General features: G+C 35.3%; 1 protein-coding gene across 2 annotated transcripts; it reads left to right on the plus strand.

Moving 5' to 3' along the window:
- Nucleotides 1-1,456: 1,456 nt before the first annotated feature.
- On the plus strand, nucleotides 1,457-17,055 carry LOC110030314 (ABC transporter E family member 2). 2 transcript variants are annotated; one of them, XM_020732973.1, is made up of 13 exons: nucleotides 1,457-1,540; nucleotides 1,644-1,909; nucleotides 2,672-2,757; nucleotides 2,852-2,949; nucleotides 3,029-3,146; nucleotides 3,248-3,337; nucleotides 5,839-6,143; nucleotides 6,476-6,671; nucleotides 6,738-6,923; nucleotides 7,555-7,824; nucleotides 8,263-8,508; nucleotides 16,402-16,548; nucleotides 16,805-17,055. In XM_020732973.1, the coding sequence occupies exons 2-12, from the start codon at nucleotides 1,807-1,809 to the stop codon at nucleotides 16,519-16,521; spliced, it is 1,818 nt and encodes a 605-aa protein (XP_020588632.1). In that variant the 5' UTR covers nucleotides 1,457-1,540; nucleotides 1,644-1,806; the 3' UTR covers nucleotides 16,522-16,548; nucleotides 16,805-17,055. The 2 variants fall into 2 exon arrangements, with proteins under 2 accessions (XP_020588632.1, XP_020588631.1); XM_020732972.1 differs by having other exon boundaries at nucleotides 1,458-1,540; nucleotides 16,632-17,055.
- Nucleotides 17,056-17,281: the final 226 nt, after the last annotated feature.

Here is a 17,281-nt window from a genome sequence, read left to right on the forward strand (position 1 = left end):
ATGTAGTCAAGTCATTGCACTTTTTTGTGCTAAAAAATTTTAGAAGGTTGCATCTCTTTGAGATTATTCTTTGGAAAAAAAAAAGATTTTCTATTACTTCTAAATACAATATCATTATTGTTCTCATATTGAATCTCTTAATCATGTGTTTGCGGATTGCCCTATAATTAGAAAACAATGAGTTTGGTTGAATGAATTTTCTAACTCTTTATTTATTCTCATGATATTTCTATTAAACTTATGTTTAAAAATTAGTTCAAGGTTATTAATGGTATTTATACGGGTCATATTATAGCCATCATTTGTACTTCTATTCTCTAGTGTCTTTGCAAAGAAATAAATGAATCTAAACACAATGGTGTCAGCATATGCTCTCATCATATAGTTTGGAACAAAAAAGATATAATTTATTATTTTTTTAATGCTAAACTTATCTGTAATAAAAGTTTTGGGAACTTTTTAATGGTAGTTACCAAGTTTAAGCTGCTGGTTGAACTAAGATTAAGACTAATGGTTCTGCTTTTAATATTGATTTTGGCTTTGGGCGCTTAGTCTGTGATAATGAAAGGGCCTTAATAGTTGCTTTTCCTGGCCGTATTTTTAAAAATAAAACTTTATATATTGAAATGTTTGCTCCAAAATTGAGTCTAAAGATTGCTAAATCCAGGATGGTGGAAAACATCTCAATCGAGATGGATGCTCTATTAGCTATTCAAATAATTACGGGCCCGAGTTGCTATTTGTCTATGGAGAGTGGTTTTATTAACTCTGATATCTTTACCCGCTTTATTTTTCTTTTAAGCCTAACACAAATTTTTATGTGTTGCTTTTATCTCAATTGACTTGAATGTAGCCATTTATTTGTCTGATTTGGACATGATCTTTGAGCTATTATGAATTTTTGGTCTCTTCCAACTCGCTTTTTAACGCTCTTTTTGGCTGCAGGCTTGCGCATTTTCTTGTTTTAAAGGCTTTGATTTTTTCCTTTTTTTTAAAGTAATTTCCCATATGTTTTGGTGGTTCATTCAGCTATTTCACTTGGTTTATTCTACTGCTTTGTTCTACTGGTGGTGGTTGTGCCCTTATCTATACCTTCTAAATTACATTGAAATACGATTATTATTTATATTCAAAAAAATGAAATATATGTTAAAATTTTTATGATATCAAAACATTAAAAATATGAATACGAATTTCGATATTAGATGTAAACAAAAATATAAGCTTTCAGTAATAGCAATTTGGCACGCTTCCGCCACGCGACACGCTGGTCATGAACAATTCTCAATCGCTACGTGGCCAACGGTTCCGTTATGGTCAAGTTCTAACGAGTGCGTTGTATCATCTCCTGATTTATGATCAATTTCACCCGCCAAGTTTTGTTATTTACATATTCGACACTTGTCTCATCTGAAATTTCTTGTTTTTTTCTGAACTACCAGATGCTAAACGGAGGATAGGGGAGGCCGCCGAGGCGTGCGGCGTCTACAAGCCCAAAAAGATCCCCCGGGAGAGGGAAGGCATCGAGCGGAGGTTGTCGGTAGGTGGACGGTGGGGGATGAATCTGGTACATGTGTAAATAGAGTTATTTTAAGTGTTTTTTATGTAAATCTACTTTATTGTTATTATTGCTGTTCTCTTAGGGCTTCTCCTTCGAAGGAAAGCAGGAAGGGGGGTGCTTCTTAAACCCTTATTCGCCGTATTGCGCTTTCTCGATTGCTTTATTAGTCGGTCGAGGAATCGTTGCGGCAGTGTGGGAGCGTTCAGACTCTCCGATTGTGGGTCGGTTGATTTGGGCGGGGCTTGATGGCGGATAGATTGACTCGGATTGCGATCGTCAGCTCCGATCGGTGTAAGCCGAAGAAATGCCGCCAGGAGTGCAAGAAGAGTTGCCCTGTGGTGAAAACCGGTATTTAGCGGGGATATGGTTTTTTCGTTATTAATTTTTTTGTTTTTTTCTTAGCCTTTGCTATGAAAGTGTGATTGGCTTAATTTTTTTTTTCTTAGCCTTTGCTATGAAAGTGTGATTGGCTTATGCTTTGATAACGTTGTCTCCGAAAATTGGTTATGTTATTGCTGCTAGGAAATTCTCAAAGAGGTATTTTGAAGCATGACCTGAGTTTGTAGGTGGATAGATCCTGTGATATTGATGTGCCTGATTTTTCGTTGATTTTATGCTCTTTATGATTCCTGCGCTGTAGTTTAATCTTTAATGATTTGATATAGAGGTTGATTTACTCTTCAGAAGTTGCGTAATATTTACCAAGACATTACATTTATGCTATAACCAGCTTTGTAATTGATGCTGATATTAGGTTTTGTTATTTCATTCTCCATGTTCATGTTTTTGATGAAATTTGTCAACTTAATCTGTGCATAGCTTATATTTTTTAGTTCTCTATGTGAGCTTTAATTATTTTTAAATGTCATTGCTTTTAAAAATCTTTTTATCTCCATATCTTATTCTTAGATTTTAGAGATTTTTTACACATTTTTTATGTTTTTTGTTACCAATGTTGTTGGAACATTATTGGTTTTATAGAGAAGTTGTAATTATAGTTTAAAATGTTGGTGCGATTGTTATACTTCTTCAGAGACTTCTATCTTGCACATTTGGAGTCTTTATTACTAGAAATTTAACTATTTGGCTTTTATGGGTTTAACTTGGCAGGCAAACTTTGCATAGAGGTCATATCTTCCTCAAGAATTGCTTTCATTTCCGAAGAACTATGCATTGGATGTGGTATATGTGTCAAGGTCTGTCTCTGTGATGCAGTGGTTCAGTTATACTACTTTGATTTTTCTTAAAGGCTATGCTAAATGGTATTTTTCTAATTATTATGTTCTTTAGAAATGTCCTTTTGAGGCAATTCAAATTATTAATTTACCGAAGGATCTTGACAAAGATACAACACATCGTTATGGGCCCAACACATTCAAGCTGCATAGGTACCTTTTAATGGTGGCAAAAAATGTTCTATTTTGACACAATGATTCAAGTAAAATTGCTGAAAGTTTATATTTACAGGCTACCAGTACCTAGACCCGGGCAAGTTCTTGGTCTTGTTGGAACAAATGGAATTGGGAAGTCTACTGCCCTGAAAGTACTAGCTGGAAAGTTAAAGCCCAATTTGGGAAGATTTAATGTAATCTATCTGACATATTGCTTATTTTTTTTCTTATTTTTTTATCATTTTATATGATTCATTTTATATGATTAATATATCCATGAATGTTTCTTCTACAGAATCCTCCTGATTGGCAGGAAATATTGACATATTTCCGTGGATCTGAGCTTCAGAATTATTTCACACGAATTTTGGAGGATAACCTAAAGGTTTGCAGTTAATTAGTCGCGTCCTTCATTGATATTATTTTTTCACTATTCCAGGATATATCACCATTTCAAGCTTTGCCATGTTTTCTATATATTGTTATGTTTTTCTCTGCAAACATTTTGTAATTCATAAATTGTGTTATATCTATTTTTATGTCTTTCACTTTTTATAAAGTGAAATTATTTTTCTATGGGATTGTGATGGATTACTAAAGAGAGCAATGATAATAACTTTGTCCAGAAGTTTTCCATAAAGCATTTGATGTATATCCTTAGAAAGTGAATGGAGAAACATTCATAAAACTGACCAAAATAGTTGGGGATGTATACAATTGGGAATGTTTACAATTCTATCTTTTAAGGTTTGCATAGCTAATTCTTCAAAATTATTACTCTTGAAAGCATGCAAGCTGAGCGTTTTCTGATTTGAAAGTTATTTGTCATTGTGAACTTGGATAGTCCTTGGCGTGCGGGTTATTAGCTCTAAAATTTCAGTAATTGCTGAAGTAGTAGTAATGCATTGAGATCAATTATCTTGGCATTCTAATTGCCAGCTTTGAAACTTTATTAGTTTATGATAAAGCTAATAGTGCTTTTGGAGTTACGGCCATTGTTTTTCATCTCATTTTATTCTGTTCAGTATTTTTATTCTATTAATTAAGCCTTTTGCCATAGAGATTTTATTGTTATCAACTTATCATCTCAGTGTTTTCATTTATCTGAGAGGAACATTCTAATGTGATGTTAAAATTTAGTGACTTTTATTGGATCAGTAATTTGAAAGAATAGGAAATTTACATATCTAACACGCAATTCTTATGTATTTACATATCTCAAACCTAAACTTCCATATTTACAGACGTAGCACTTTGGTGCTTTAAACCATTGAAAGGTGTATATCACTTTAAATGTTGGTAATAATGCTATTTTTGATGTGATATTGAAGATTAGAGTTCGCGTGTGTAAATATGAACGTTTAGTTATGAAATATGTAAACAAATTAGAATTGTGTGCTATGTATGTTAATTGCCCTAAAAAATAATTAAAACATGTAAAAAATTTCAAATTTATAGGCAAGATAAATTATCATGATGTTGAATTCTTTTGATATTTATGGTCTTCTATTGTTTGTGAGTGCATACAACCCAACAAAGATCTTGTATCATGGAGAGAACTGGAAAAGAGGAGAGATGGATGAGATTCATAAGAGGAAACCTTAGGAAATGTATTAAGTTATTGAGGAGAAGTGAGGCTCCTCGGAGGTTCCTTTAGTTTCAAGATTTCAAAGGGAGAGAGAAAGAGAGAGGGAGAGAGAGAGGGATAGAGAGAGATGGAGTGCCTCTCACCTCACCTTTTCTCTTTTCTTTTATATACAAGGGCAAAGTGCAATAAAATAATCAATGTGGCACATCTCGCACTGTACAACACTCCTCTTTGGTCTCTTCATGAAAGGGCTGCAATGCAGATGTCAGGTGTTGCCGGTACGACGCCCATCCCTTTTGCATGGGAGAAAAGATCTTAGTCTCAAATGTCGGGCGACGTCTTTAGTAATGGATTGACAGATGTCTTTCATGGTCATGATGACTAATTTCGATGGCTGCCCTCGTACAGGTGGGCTAGGTCGTTCTTTTGAGGTGAATGAATATAATTAGATCGACATGTGGTCGGTTCAACCACTCCAACTAGTTGGCTCAATTCAACCACTTCGACAGACAAACTCAATTCAGTCACTTCGGCAGATGTGCTCGATTCAACCATTTCAGTAAGTGGGCTCGATTCAACGACTTTGGCAGTTGAACTTGATTCAGCCACTTTGGAAGTTGGGTTTGATTTAGTCACATGACATTCAACTTTGTGTATATATAGGTTAAGACAATGGCTAGCTCCTCAATTTTGTTAAATATTATTTGTATGTCAAGAACCCATTTACTTTCACAGTTATCTTTATTTTTTTAACATTTTTTGAACTTCCTTTGTCTAAAACAATGTGAAATGATTAATAACTCATTGTTCACTATACAAAATTCATTGATATAATTATGACGGATAGTGAGGCTTACTTCAATGAATGTTGATTGCAGCATAATTTTCTGATTAAGCATTGCTAATTACTTCAAACTCAAGAATTCATTGATATAGTTTATGACTGATAGTTAGGCTTAGTGTAATTACTTAATCATAATTGTGTCATGGCATGATCTTGAAGCAGATTAAATCAGTTAAAAAATGAAATAGTTAATTTATTTTGGTTTGCATGTGGTATTCTCTATAGTTAACAGTTCCTCACAGGGTAAATTCTCTTTCTTATATCATCATTACCTTAAAATATTAAAAATTGTTTCCTAAACATAGTGAGGTAAATCATGATATTATAATGTTTTCAGGAATCTTGTTCTGCGACCGCTGTTTATCATTATATGTGAATTGTCACGGATTCTTCATGCAGCATACTTTCATTTCAAGGCATATTCCATGAAAAATATTTATTTGGTAATTTACAGGCGATTATCAAACCGCAATATGTTGATCACATTCCCAAAGCCGTCCAAGGAAATGTCGGGCAGGTGCTTGACCAGAAGGATGAGAAAGATAAGAAGGTGGAGCTGTGTAATGATCTTGAGTTGAATCAAGTAATCGACCGCAATGTCGGGGATTTATCCGGCGGAGAGCTGCAGAGGTTCGCTATTGCTGTGGTTGCTGTGCAAAATGCTGAGATATATATGTTTGATGAGCCTTCCAGCTACCTTGATGTGCGGCAAAGGCTTAAGGCCGCACAAGTTGTTCGATCTTTGCTCAGACCAAACAGGTGGAAAGATATCTCCACAAAATTTTTATGAGAAAAAGTGTCAAAATGGTACATTGACTCTTTGTCGGTGGACATTTTTAGTCCAAGAGTGGACATTTTTAGTCCAAGAGCCTATAAAAATGTAAATTAGGTCCCATTATCTTTTAAAGGGGGCTAAAATAGTTTTCCCTAGTAACTGAAAGCCCATATTAAATGAATGCGAGGAATAATTTAACACTTTTATGGACTCTAGGACTGAAATGGCTTTATGTAAATAGTCAAGAGACTATTTTGGCACTTTACTTAAATTTTATATTGAAAATTTTTGTATTGTAACTTACTTCTATTCTTAGCTATGTGATTGTCGTGGAGCATGATCTAAGCGTCCTGGATTATTTGTCGGATTTCATTTGTTGCTTATATGGGAAGCCGGGAGCTTACGGGGTTGTTACTTTACCCTTTTCCGTACGGGAAGGTATCAATATTTTCTTGGCTGGTTTCGTTCCTACCGAGAATCTGCGCTTTAGAGACGAATCACTTACTTTTAAGGTAAGGAATCAAGCAAACTCCATAATTCTAAAAAGAATTTGAAATTCTGACATTCTTTCTTTTCAGGTTGCCGAGACTCCTCAGGAGAGTGCTGAGGAGATTCAGACATATCAACGTTACCGGTATCCCACAATGATTAAATTGCAGGGTAATTTTAAACTTTGTGTAATGGAGGGTGAATTTACTGACTCCCAGATCATTGTGATGCTCGGGGAAAATGGAACCGGGAAGACGACATTTATTCGCATGCTGGTACGCCTTTTTTTGTGCATATTTGCTTTAGTTTTTATTTTGCCAACCTTGAGGAGTATTGGGCATGATATAAGCCTTTTCATGTGATTTTGTCTTTGTATAAAAAACCAAACATGACAAAGCCTTAACTTGATTCACAAACATATCTTGAACAGAAAAACTTATCAATTTGCTAATGCTTTGATTAATGGAAACAAATCAGAAGAATGAGAGGGGGGATGTAGAGTAAGATTGATTTGGTAAGTAATCAAGCTAGAGGGCACATACGCTGTGCTCAATTAATGCGGCCGAGTTTAATTGCCCGTGAAGAGATATCAGAATCTTTTTTTTTCTGGGAAAGTAAAGTTTAAGGCACTTCAAATGGCACATTCGACACTCTATTAAAACAATTCCCTGCATGATTTTTTTATATAATCAGAACTGCTTATATTTGTCCATGTTTTTGGATCAATCTTTATCTGTGCTGTGCTTTTTGCTAAGCTGTTTTAATTATTAAATTATTCAACCTCGATGCACATAAACGCTTAGCATTTCTGTATTCCATTTCCAGCCTTTTATTGGTGTTTGAATAGGAGTAAGAAATACTGATTTTTTTTTTTTTTGGTGCTATTAATTTTTGGTCCTTTCATAGGCCGGTTTGCTGAAGCCTGACTCTGTTGAAGGTTCAGATGTTGAAATACCTGAATTCAATGTCTCATATAAGCCTCAAAAGATCAGTCCCAAGTTTCAATCAACTGTGAGGCACTTACTGCATCAAAAAATTCGTGACTCATACATGCATCCTCAATTTGTTTCTGATGTTATGAAACCATTACAAATTGAGCAACTGATGGACCAAGAAGTTATTAATCTCTCTGGTGGAGAGTTGCAAAGGGTTGCATTGTGCCTATGCCTTGGGAAGGTTGGTATAAATTTCTTAGATACATTCCGCTCCTCTTTGTTATTTAAGGATTCTTTAATTTGATAAATGCAGTATATTTCAATTCTTAGTTGACTTGTTCCTGAGTTTGTATTTTCTACCAGACCGCCGTGGAATTTATGAATCGAGTAAATTGTCGAAATAATCCACTGACTATTTACATGGGGCAATTTTAGTCTCAGACTCTGTAAAAATACCAAATTAGCCCCCATATACTTTTAATATGGGCTAAAGTAGTCTATTTTAGTCCATATTGAAAGTGTCCTGGCACCAATTTGGCCCTTTTACAGGCTTTGGGACTAAAATAACCTCTGACAAAGAGTCAAGGGGTTATTTTGAAACTGTCCTTTTTATAAATCTTGATGGTACGTTCTTTTCAAGTTCTTGTTGATTTAATCATCTTTTGAATTCTTTGTGCAGCCTGCAGACATATATCTGATTGATGAGCCTAGTGCTTATCTTGACTCAGAACAGCGTATTGTTGCATCCAAGGTGATAAAGAGGTTCATTCTACATGCAAAGAAAACAGCCTTTGTTGTGGAGCATGATTTTATAATGGCAACTTATCTTGCTGACAAAGTGATTGTCTATGAGGGAAAACCGTCGGTGGATTGTACTGCTAATACTCCTCAGACATTGGTATCTGGGATGAATCGCTTCTTATCCGTGAGTATCACAATTTTTGTCTAGAGCTTTATTATTTATAGGAAGATTTAAATACGTACCACTCAATTCCTATGTCTTTACAGATATTACACCTAAAATTTAATTTTTACATATATGCCACTCTACCTCTCTATGAAAAGGTGTATTTCACTTTTTACAAGTTAAAATAATGATATTTTTGTTGTAATATGAAATATTTGGTTAGTAAAATTGTAAAAGTAAAATTTGAGTGTTAGATTTGAAAATACATAGGAATTGGGTGGCATGCACATAAATGCCACTAATTTATAACTAGGCAATTTAGTTTAGCATGTTTAAAAAATCTTAAAATTTTAATTTAAATTACATGATTTACTTGCTGCCAATGGCAATCAACAGTGCTATCTCATTTAGAAGAGATGATCAATCAAAGGTTTTATTTCCATATATTGAAACCAAAAGTAACCAAATATAGGGAATTAAATGCGCTTCTTGATTCATAATAGCACAGTAGTACAATTTGATTTTGTGTTTTATGGATGGATACTGTTTAGATTTGATCAAATGTTCGATCAAGCATATTTAATGACATTTTTAGATCAAAATTCTAGGCTTTTGCTTAATTTCATTGCAAGGATATCCATGAATTTTTTATTTTTATTTTGTTTTTTTTCTGGAGTAGGAGTTGGAGTTCTCTAGTTGGTCTTAAGGCTTAGAATTTAAAATATTTCTTAGAATAAATGACCTATTTTCATTTTTGACTCGTAATTTAAGGGTGCGTTTGGGGGAGCTAATTCACAGCGGTGACGTTTTTTAAATAAGTCGTTCACAATTTTACATTAGATGCGGACCCCGCTATCCGCGTTTCATTCGAGCAAAATACAACTCTCGCCCTCATCTCCTTTCGCACGGTTCTCTCGACCCCCTTGTCTTCTCCTCTTCCTCCTCTTCTCACACGGATCTCCCGCGACCCCTTCTCTCCCGCAACGAAAACAACGATGGCAACGAAGGGATCGCTCGTTACAGAGACCACCGAAACTCCCATCTTTCTCATCCTTCCACACCGCTCCGACCAAGGTAAGTATCACGCCCTACCTCCGAAATATCCTAATCAGGTCCTCGGAGCTACTTTGCAATCTCTAGGGCAAAGAGAAACATTCTGCTCCTCTTCCCATCGAGCGGGAGCAACACTCACAACTTTTAGTGCTCGAAAGGATTCATGTCTGTCGTTAGGTAAACTTTTAACCCTTGTCCTGACCTCCAATGCTTATAGGGAATAGATTAGGAAATACTGCAATAGTTTTTCGTGCTTTGTTTCTGGTTCAAAGCTTTCCATCCAATAATCTGAAACATTGGAATAGATTTTGCAATGCCGCAATAGTTGTAGGTGTCTTGTTACAGTTCAAAGCTTTCCATCCAATGTTCTTGAGTCATTGGAATAGATTTTTAAATGTCGTACGATTCGCTGGCGCCTTCTTTCCTATTCAATGCTTTTCATCCAATTTTTATTTATCCAGAACATGGGCGAAATTGTTATTTATCCAGAATTAGTTGTTTTTCAAACGCAAAATTCAAACAGTCTGCTAGCTTATCAAAATAAGTTGCTAATCAGCAACTTATCAGGATAAGCTACAGCTGTCCCAAACAAACCCTTAAATTATTTTCTAGAACATTTTCTATTTCTATAAATAAGTTCTCGTTAGGTTCATTATAAGCCAAGGGCCAAGGTGTCTTGAAAAGCTTTTTAAAACACAAATTCTTTATCTCTCTTTGTTCTCTCATAATACGAAATCCAATAGGCCAGCTTTCATCTCCCTTCTATTAAGAACCAATTCAACAAGCGTATCTCTTATCAAGAAGCCTCACCTCCCTTTTGCCAAATAGTCATTTGGCCTAAGATCCAACCAGCATATTGCTCTTTATAGGCCTTTCACTCGCCATTTAGGATGCTTAATTAGTGTTTTTTTTTCTTTTTTGTGTTTATAGTTATCTACTTACTATTTTAGGCAAGGATTCAAGAAAAGACAAAGGTAAACATAAAATGAAGCGGAAAAGTTTAGGAGGAGAATAATAGGACGAGTTTCCAAGGAACCCTAGCTTTATATCGGTCTCTATGATATTGTTTTCTGTACATATTTGTGTGAAAACCCTTATTTGATTACCTAGGATCTTTATTCCCAAAGGCTTATTAGATTCATTTGACAGGATACCTAGCGGATTGTGGGAAGCCTTATGTGATCTAATTTGGATTGGGTGGTTACTTTGGAAAGAATTAATCCCTGACCCTCATGAATTACACTCTTATATATTGCAGCACCTATAAACACTCTCATGCCAACCTTATTAAAAGAGGCTTTTGGTAATTTTGATATTAGAGCATTGTTCTATTTTAGAACTTGTTAGAATAGAACCAGGGCAATCTTATTGATGCAAAGAGGGGTATAAATACTCATTAAATGATCTACTAGTAAGAACACAAATAAAAATAGAATAAAAGAAAGAAGGAAAATAAATAAAAACAAATTGAAGCAATTAATACAGAATTATACATATTAATATTCTAATATTCTAATATTCTAATACTTCCCCTCAAATTGAAGCATAGATGTCAGTCATGTTCAACTTGGATTTGAAATCATCAAACGGTGACCGAGGAAGGTTTTTTGTGAGAATGGCTGTCAGCTGGCCACTTGATGGCGCACAAATGGAACACAAATTTTCCCGAATTCGAGCTTTTTCTTAATTAAGTGTCGAACAATCTCAACATGCTTGGTGCGATCATGCTAGACTGGGTTGTGAGCAATGCTAATGACAGTCTTGTCTTCACAGAACACACATAGTGGAGCGAAGGCTGTGATACGGAGTTCATGGAGTGTGATGTGTAACTAGAGAGCTTCACAAATTTCCAGGGAGATGAATCAAAATTCTGCTTCCGCACTGCTCTAAGCAACTATAAACTTCTTGATTTTTCATGTGACCAGGTTTCCCCACATAATTGAGCAGTACCCCGAGATAGATCGCCAATTATGGGTTGGCTCGACCCAAGCCGCATCTGTGTAAACTACAATAGAACGAGAGGTGTGGTGGGAAAAAATAAATATGAGTCTGGTATGCTTTTTAGATAGTGGAGAATCCGGTGGACAGCTTGGAGGTGGTGCTCATAGGGATCATGTATGAATTGACTAACAATCTGAACTGCGTGGCATATGCCGGGGTGTGTTTGGGCATTATAAATGAGTTTCCTCACAAGACGTTGATATTGAGTCTTGTTAACAGAAACTACATTGGGAACATCAAGTAGTTTTCATTGGGATACATCAAGACAGCCACTGGTTTGCGCATTTTCGTTAAGATATGCAAATGTCCTATGATGACCGAGCAACTTCCATGCCTAAGAAGTAACAGAGAGATCCCAAGTTCTTCATTTCAATGGAAGCAACAATAATGTCTTTCAAATGCTCTAATGCTGGTAGATTATTACCTATGAGAGCAATATCGTCAACATAAACAATAAGGATAGCTACTTGGCCGCTGGAGAAATGCTGAAAGAAGAGAGTGTGGCCCGATTGAGCCTGAGTGAATTCAAGACCTACCACCATCTTTGTGAATTTCCCGAACCATGCCCGTGGTGATTGCTTCAATCCAGTGAGGGATTTGTGCAATCTACATACTTGCCCCTATGAGGTAGTGGAGCTTGGAGGAAGAGTCATATATACCTCATCTGTAAGATCGCTATTCAGGAATGCGTTCTTGACATCAAGCTGGAATAAGGGCCAATTTATATTCATGCAAGGGGAACCCAAATGGTGTTTAGTTTAGCAACTACAACAAATATTTCACCATAGTTCGTAGATTTGAAATTACCTTTTGGCGAACAACCGTGCCTTGTTGCATTCAAAGGATCCATCATATTTAAACTTGATGCTAAAAATTCATCGGCATCCCACTGCTTTCTTGCCTTAAGGAAGATCAATATTTTCCCAAGTATGGTTCCGCTTAAGGGCATCCATCTCTTCCATCACGATAGCTTTCCAAGCTGCGTCTGTTAAGGCAGCCTCAACAGTAGACGGAAGTTGATTGTTAGGGTCATAGCAAATGCTCTGTAGGTTGACGATAATCTGTAAAAAGAAATATAGTTTGCCACGGGATAGAGAAAGCATGTATGATTTCGTACCTAACTGGAGGAACTAATTTCCTCATTTGGAGGAGCAGTAGTGGGGATGTCGTCCAGAGAGGATTCAAGGTCCGCAATGGGTTAGCAAGCTTTAGAGTAGGTGCATCAGAATGAGTGCGTCAAGTGTAGATATGGAGAGTGAGAGGATGTGCTAGTGGAACTAAAGTGACAGAGGACTCTTTGGTGGTACAAAAGTGGGTGGAACCAAATGAACAAATGGTTTCTCGATGGTAGGTGATGTGGGGGGAACATCAACAGGAGTAGGGTAATGTCCAAGAACTCTAGCTCCCTCTCACTGGAGGCTAAGGAAAGAAAGTAGGTAACACTTTTAAAAAAAGAAACATCAACACTCACATAAACTTTATTTGTGGTAGGGTCAAGGCACCGATATCCTTTTTGAGTGGTAGAATATTTTAGAAAAATACATTTTATGGATTTGGGATCAAGTTTATTCCGAATTGGGGTCATGTTTTGAACAAAGGTTGTACACCTAAAAATTTTGTGACATAAAGTAAAGAAGACCAGATTGTTAGGAAAACATGATCTCAATACGGCTAAAGGGGTACATAAGTTGTGAATTTTTTAGAGAACTCTATTGATGAGATAAGTGGCGGTAAGATGACATTATTCCAGAAATTTTTTGGGACATTAGAGTGAAAAATAATGGAGCGAATAACATCGAGATTTCAAATTTTTCTCTCGGTTACTCTGTTTTGTTGAGTGTCGATACAAGAGCTATGATTAAGTCCTTCGAACTGACAATGTTCCCTGATCGCGTCTGTTCCTGTAGCGTTACTCGATCCCATGACGGATTCTTGATTGAGTTGCATAGCATGGAAGAGACACATGATATGAAGTTGGCAGAGATTCCAGGGATCGATGGGCTACTGGATTAGTTTCTTAGTGCGGAGATATTCTCCATGACTGACTTGAAGTCAATATACCATCAAATTTAGATACGGCCAAAGGATCTGCATAAGAAGACATTTTGAGATGGTGAGGGTCACTATGAGTTTCTGATTAGATGAAAGAGATCGTTAGATGCTGACGTCACGTTGAAACCATGCAACCTCATCCAACAGTAGTTTTTTCCACCTTGAGGACAAGATTTTTTTTTATGAGGGGAGTATTGTTACGTCGGTCTTTAAGGGAAATTTAGTCTTTATTAGCCTAAGGGTAAGTCTTTTGTTATTTATTATTGTTTCGTATCAATATGGCTACTATGGTTATGATTTTGCCTCATTGTTGCATTCAATCCAGCCTTTTGCTGATTCTATCACTTACCTACTTCGTTACTCTTGATCAAGCTAATTTTGAGATGATTTGAGAGCTTTTCAACGTCCTTGACCTTCTCTCCATGAAACTTTTATTTATGTTTAACGTGTCTTCCTTAATTAAAACCTTCTTCACTACTTTTATTACACATTTGTTGCGCTCCAAGTTTTGGAGGATTTCTTTAACCCTTGTTGAAGTTGAACAACCTTCATAATGATAACATCTACTCAAATAAAGTCAGAGGCAAGCCTGTACCAGGGAGGATGAGGATTTAAAATATATGGTTTTTTTTCTCTCTCCTTTTAGAGTTGATATTTAAACTTCTCATTATATCATGCTTGTGAATTTGCAAAATATAAACTTTTGTTTTCTAGCTAGTAGTATAAGAGAAATTTTATTTCCTTTTGCTTGATTCATATGGAGCTCTCCGTTTTTGCTAACGTAGCATGCATTATGTTGTTTGCTTTGTTTTTTTATGATTGCACTAGAAATTTTTTTTTTTTGTATGTTTTCTTATCTAGATCCAAATATGTTGAAGCTACTGCCCTTCTTGCTTTTTGTGATATGATCCAGTACTAATTTGGCATGAAAATTTAAAAAATTGTATCTTTTTGTTGCCTAGGACCACTTTAACCAATTATTTTCCCCATATTTCAAGAAGATGGTATAAATACGAGGCTTCATGCTTTAAGATGCAGCGCAATGGGATTGTAGATGTGTAAAATGGTCACTTACTAGCCACAACTAGAGCATTATTATTGCAACCTAATATTTCAAAATCATTTTTGGGAAGAGGCTGTTTTTACTGTCATCATAAACATATTACTTCTCAAAGTTTTTGAGTTCAAAACATTGTTTGAAGTGCTCTGTTTTTCTTAAGCAATCTTGCTTTGCATATTTTAGTTGTATTGTTTTTGCATATGTTCATAGAACTAATAGAGGGAAATTTAACTACTGAGCTCTCAAATATATTTTTGTGAATTACTAATCCAATCCAGAAATATTCGATGTGCTACCTTTCACCTACCAAAAAAATCTTTATATTGACTTAGGTCACTTTTGAAGAGGAGATCAAAACACCAGTTGAAGTACACTAGTTTAGCTCAAATTGAGCACTATAAGAACTGTTGTGTCACTTCTCTTAAATTGTACTGCCTTTGCGCATGTTCTGAAGCATTCTAATGTATATTTTTGGATTGATCATCAATCCAGAAATGATGTAGATGCAAATATATTACCAAAAAGTTCCTTCTTTGCCCAACCATATCTTCATAGGGAGAGTTCCATCATAGATGATGAAGATAAATATCTCTTCTTACTAAATGTACCCTTCATGACGACGATTTCATGAACTCTTGATAACCCTGTCCCCACACCTTAAAAAGATGTTAAACAGCTTCCTCAAACTCTTTATAGCTTAAGAAATTCTAAATCTCGAAACTTGGGATATAAATATGTGTATTTAGAAGGGACTACTCCAATATGTAGAGGCAATTATCTTATCCAAATCTTGAAAATGATTTCAGTATAGCTTTTTGAGCATATCTAGCATGAAGATTAGAAACAATGAAATGGAGTTCTCCTACACCTATTATATTCTTCCATCTCACTTTGTAATTGTATAGTTATCATCATTCGACAAAATTTTTTTTGTAAACTTATGCACTTCTTCAAATCTTTAATCCCTAAAATATTGCACGAGGTATTGTCCAATGTGGAATTGATGAAATCCATTATGATGGTTTGAATGAGTTTTTACGGTGAAAGGATGAAAGGATGAAAGGATGACATGAAAATGTTAAGATACTAATCCAACAAAAAAAGCAAATTTGTGTTTACGGTGAAAGGATGCAAATTTGTGTTTACAAGAAAATGCAACAAAAAAAGCACAACAATATTTCCAACTCGGGCTTAAATGAACTAACAAAATTTTTAGTCTGGTGGAGAATTCTTAGTACTGGTATCAGGACCAGAACGCATCTTGTTCATTGGTGTCTAGCAACTTCATATTTGCATTAAAGTAAATATATATAGGAAAATTTACATTCCCCTTAATTCCTGTATTTACATTACCAACACATAAACTTCAATTTTTACATACATGCCACCTTGCCTCTGCATGAAAATTGGTATTATTGATGTGATATGAACGATTTGGGTGGCAAAAATCCAAAATATCAAAATAATTTGGTGATAGTTTTGTAAATTCCCCTAATATATATATATATATAGCGCGCGCACACACATATATAATATTATAGTTTGGCCTCTCGTTTTTTTCCTTTTTTTTGTAGAGTTTGTCTTAATCATTGGATTTTTTTTTTGTGCCAATTGCCTCATGTTTATTTGAAGAAATTTGGTGATAATATTTGATATCCTATGTGGGTTTATTGTATTATATATACTTATTCATGCAATGAACTCGGATCAAACAATTTTCACTTACATGGTTATATGTACTGCAGCATCTCGATATTACTTTTCGACGGGATCCAACTAATTATCGACCTCGCATAAACAAGTTGGATTCTACCAAAGATCGGGAACAGAAATCCGCCGGGTCTTATTACTACTTGGATGATTGAGAAGTTCACAAATCGATTGATATAAAGGTTTTTTTCTTCTCTTTTCTTTTTTTAAAACCTTTTGGATTGGTTATGCATAACAAGCTGTTTACTGAATCCTTCTTATTTAGTTTTATATGCTGCCCACAATGAAACTGAAAGGAGCTCAATATAAAAAGCTTCTGAAATGTGGTCCAGCAGTAATATCGGAAGTTTTCATTCTCTCCAACAATTTTATAATTTATGAGAAGAGTAATTAAGCCAAAGGTATCTGTATGCTGAGTGCTGATGAGGTCTTACACAGGTAAATTTTTGCTCATCCTTAATCTGCTCCGGTGCCTGTTTAAGGTTTTTCCCACTGCTTCTCTTCAGTTTCGAGAGATTAATCTTATACTATTCAGGTTGGTAGATTTTTCATCTGTGCTAGAGGAGGTTTTGTTTTTTTTTTTCTTTTGTGAAATTGAAAATTTTGGATTTTGTAGACTTACAAATGACATGATTTGTGTGATTTATATTGTTGTATTTAATTAATGATAATTATGGTTGAGATTAAAACTGCAATGACAACTTGTTTGAACGATGGCATGTTTTACTGCTGTAATTGGGAGTTAATAAATTTGTTTAATAAACAATCTTGTTGGAGACTCGAAGACTTTCCAAATCTGTCAAATACGCATTTATTCTCCTACTTGACTTCGGTTGGGAGAGACCGATGATTTTAACTCAATTTTAATATAGAATAATTTTCCTCTTCATTCATAAATTTGGATGCAGGTTAACA

The sequence above is a fragment of the Phalaenopsis equestris genome, unplaced genomic scaffold (assembly GCF_001263595.1).
Source record: "Phalaenopsis equestris unplaced genomic scaffold, ASM126359v1 Scaffold000699, whole genome shotgun sequence".
In the NCBI taxonomy this organism is placed as follows: Eukaryota; Viridiplantae; Streptophyta; class Magnoliopsida; order Asparagales; family Orchidaceae; genus Phalaenopsis; species Phalaenopsis equestris.

What these genes read in the sequence shown, in the direction of transcription:
- LOC110030314 (XM_020732973.1), top strand. Translation starts at nt 1,807, where the DNA reads ATGGCGGATAGATTGACTCGGATTGCGATCGTCAGCTCCGATCGGTGT. An exon ending in TTGCCCTGTGGTGAAAACCG is followed by an intron (nt 1,910 to 2,671) that starts GTATTTAGCGGG and finishes TTAACTTGGCAG; the next exon opens with GCAAACTTTGCATAGAGGTC. An exon ending in GATGTGGTATATGTGTCAAG is followed by an intron (nt 2,758 to 2,851) that starts GTCTGTCTCTGT and finishes TATGTTCTTTAG; the next exon opens with AAATGTCCTTTTGAGGCAAT.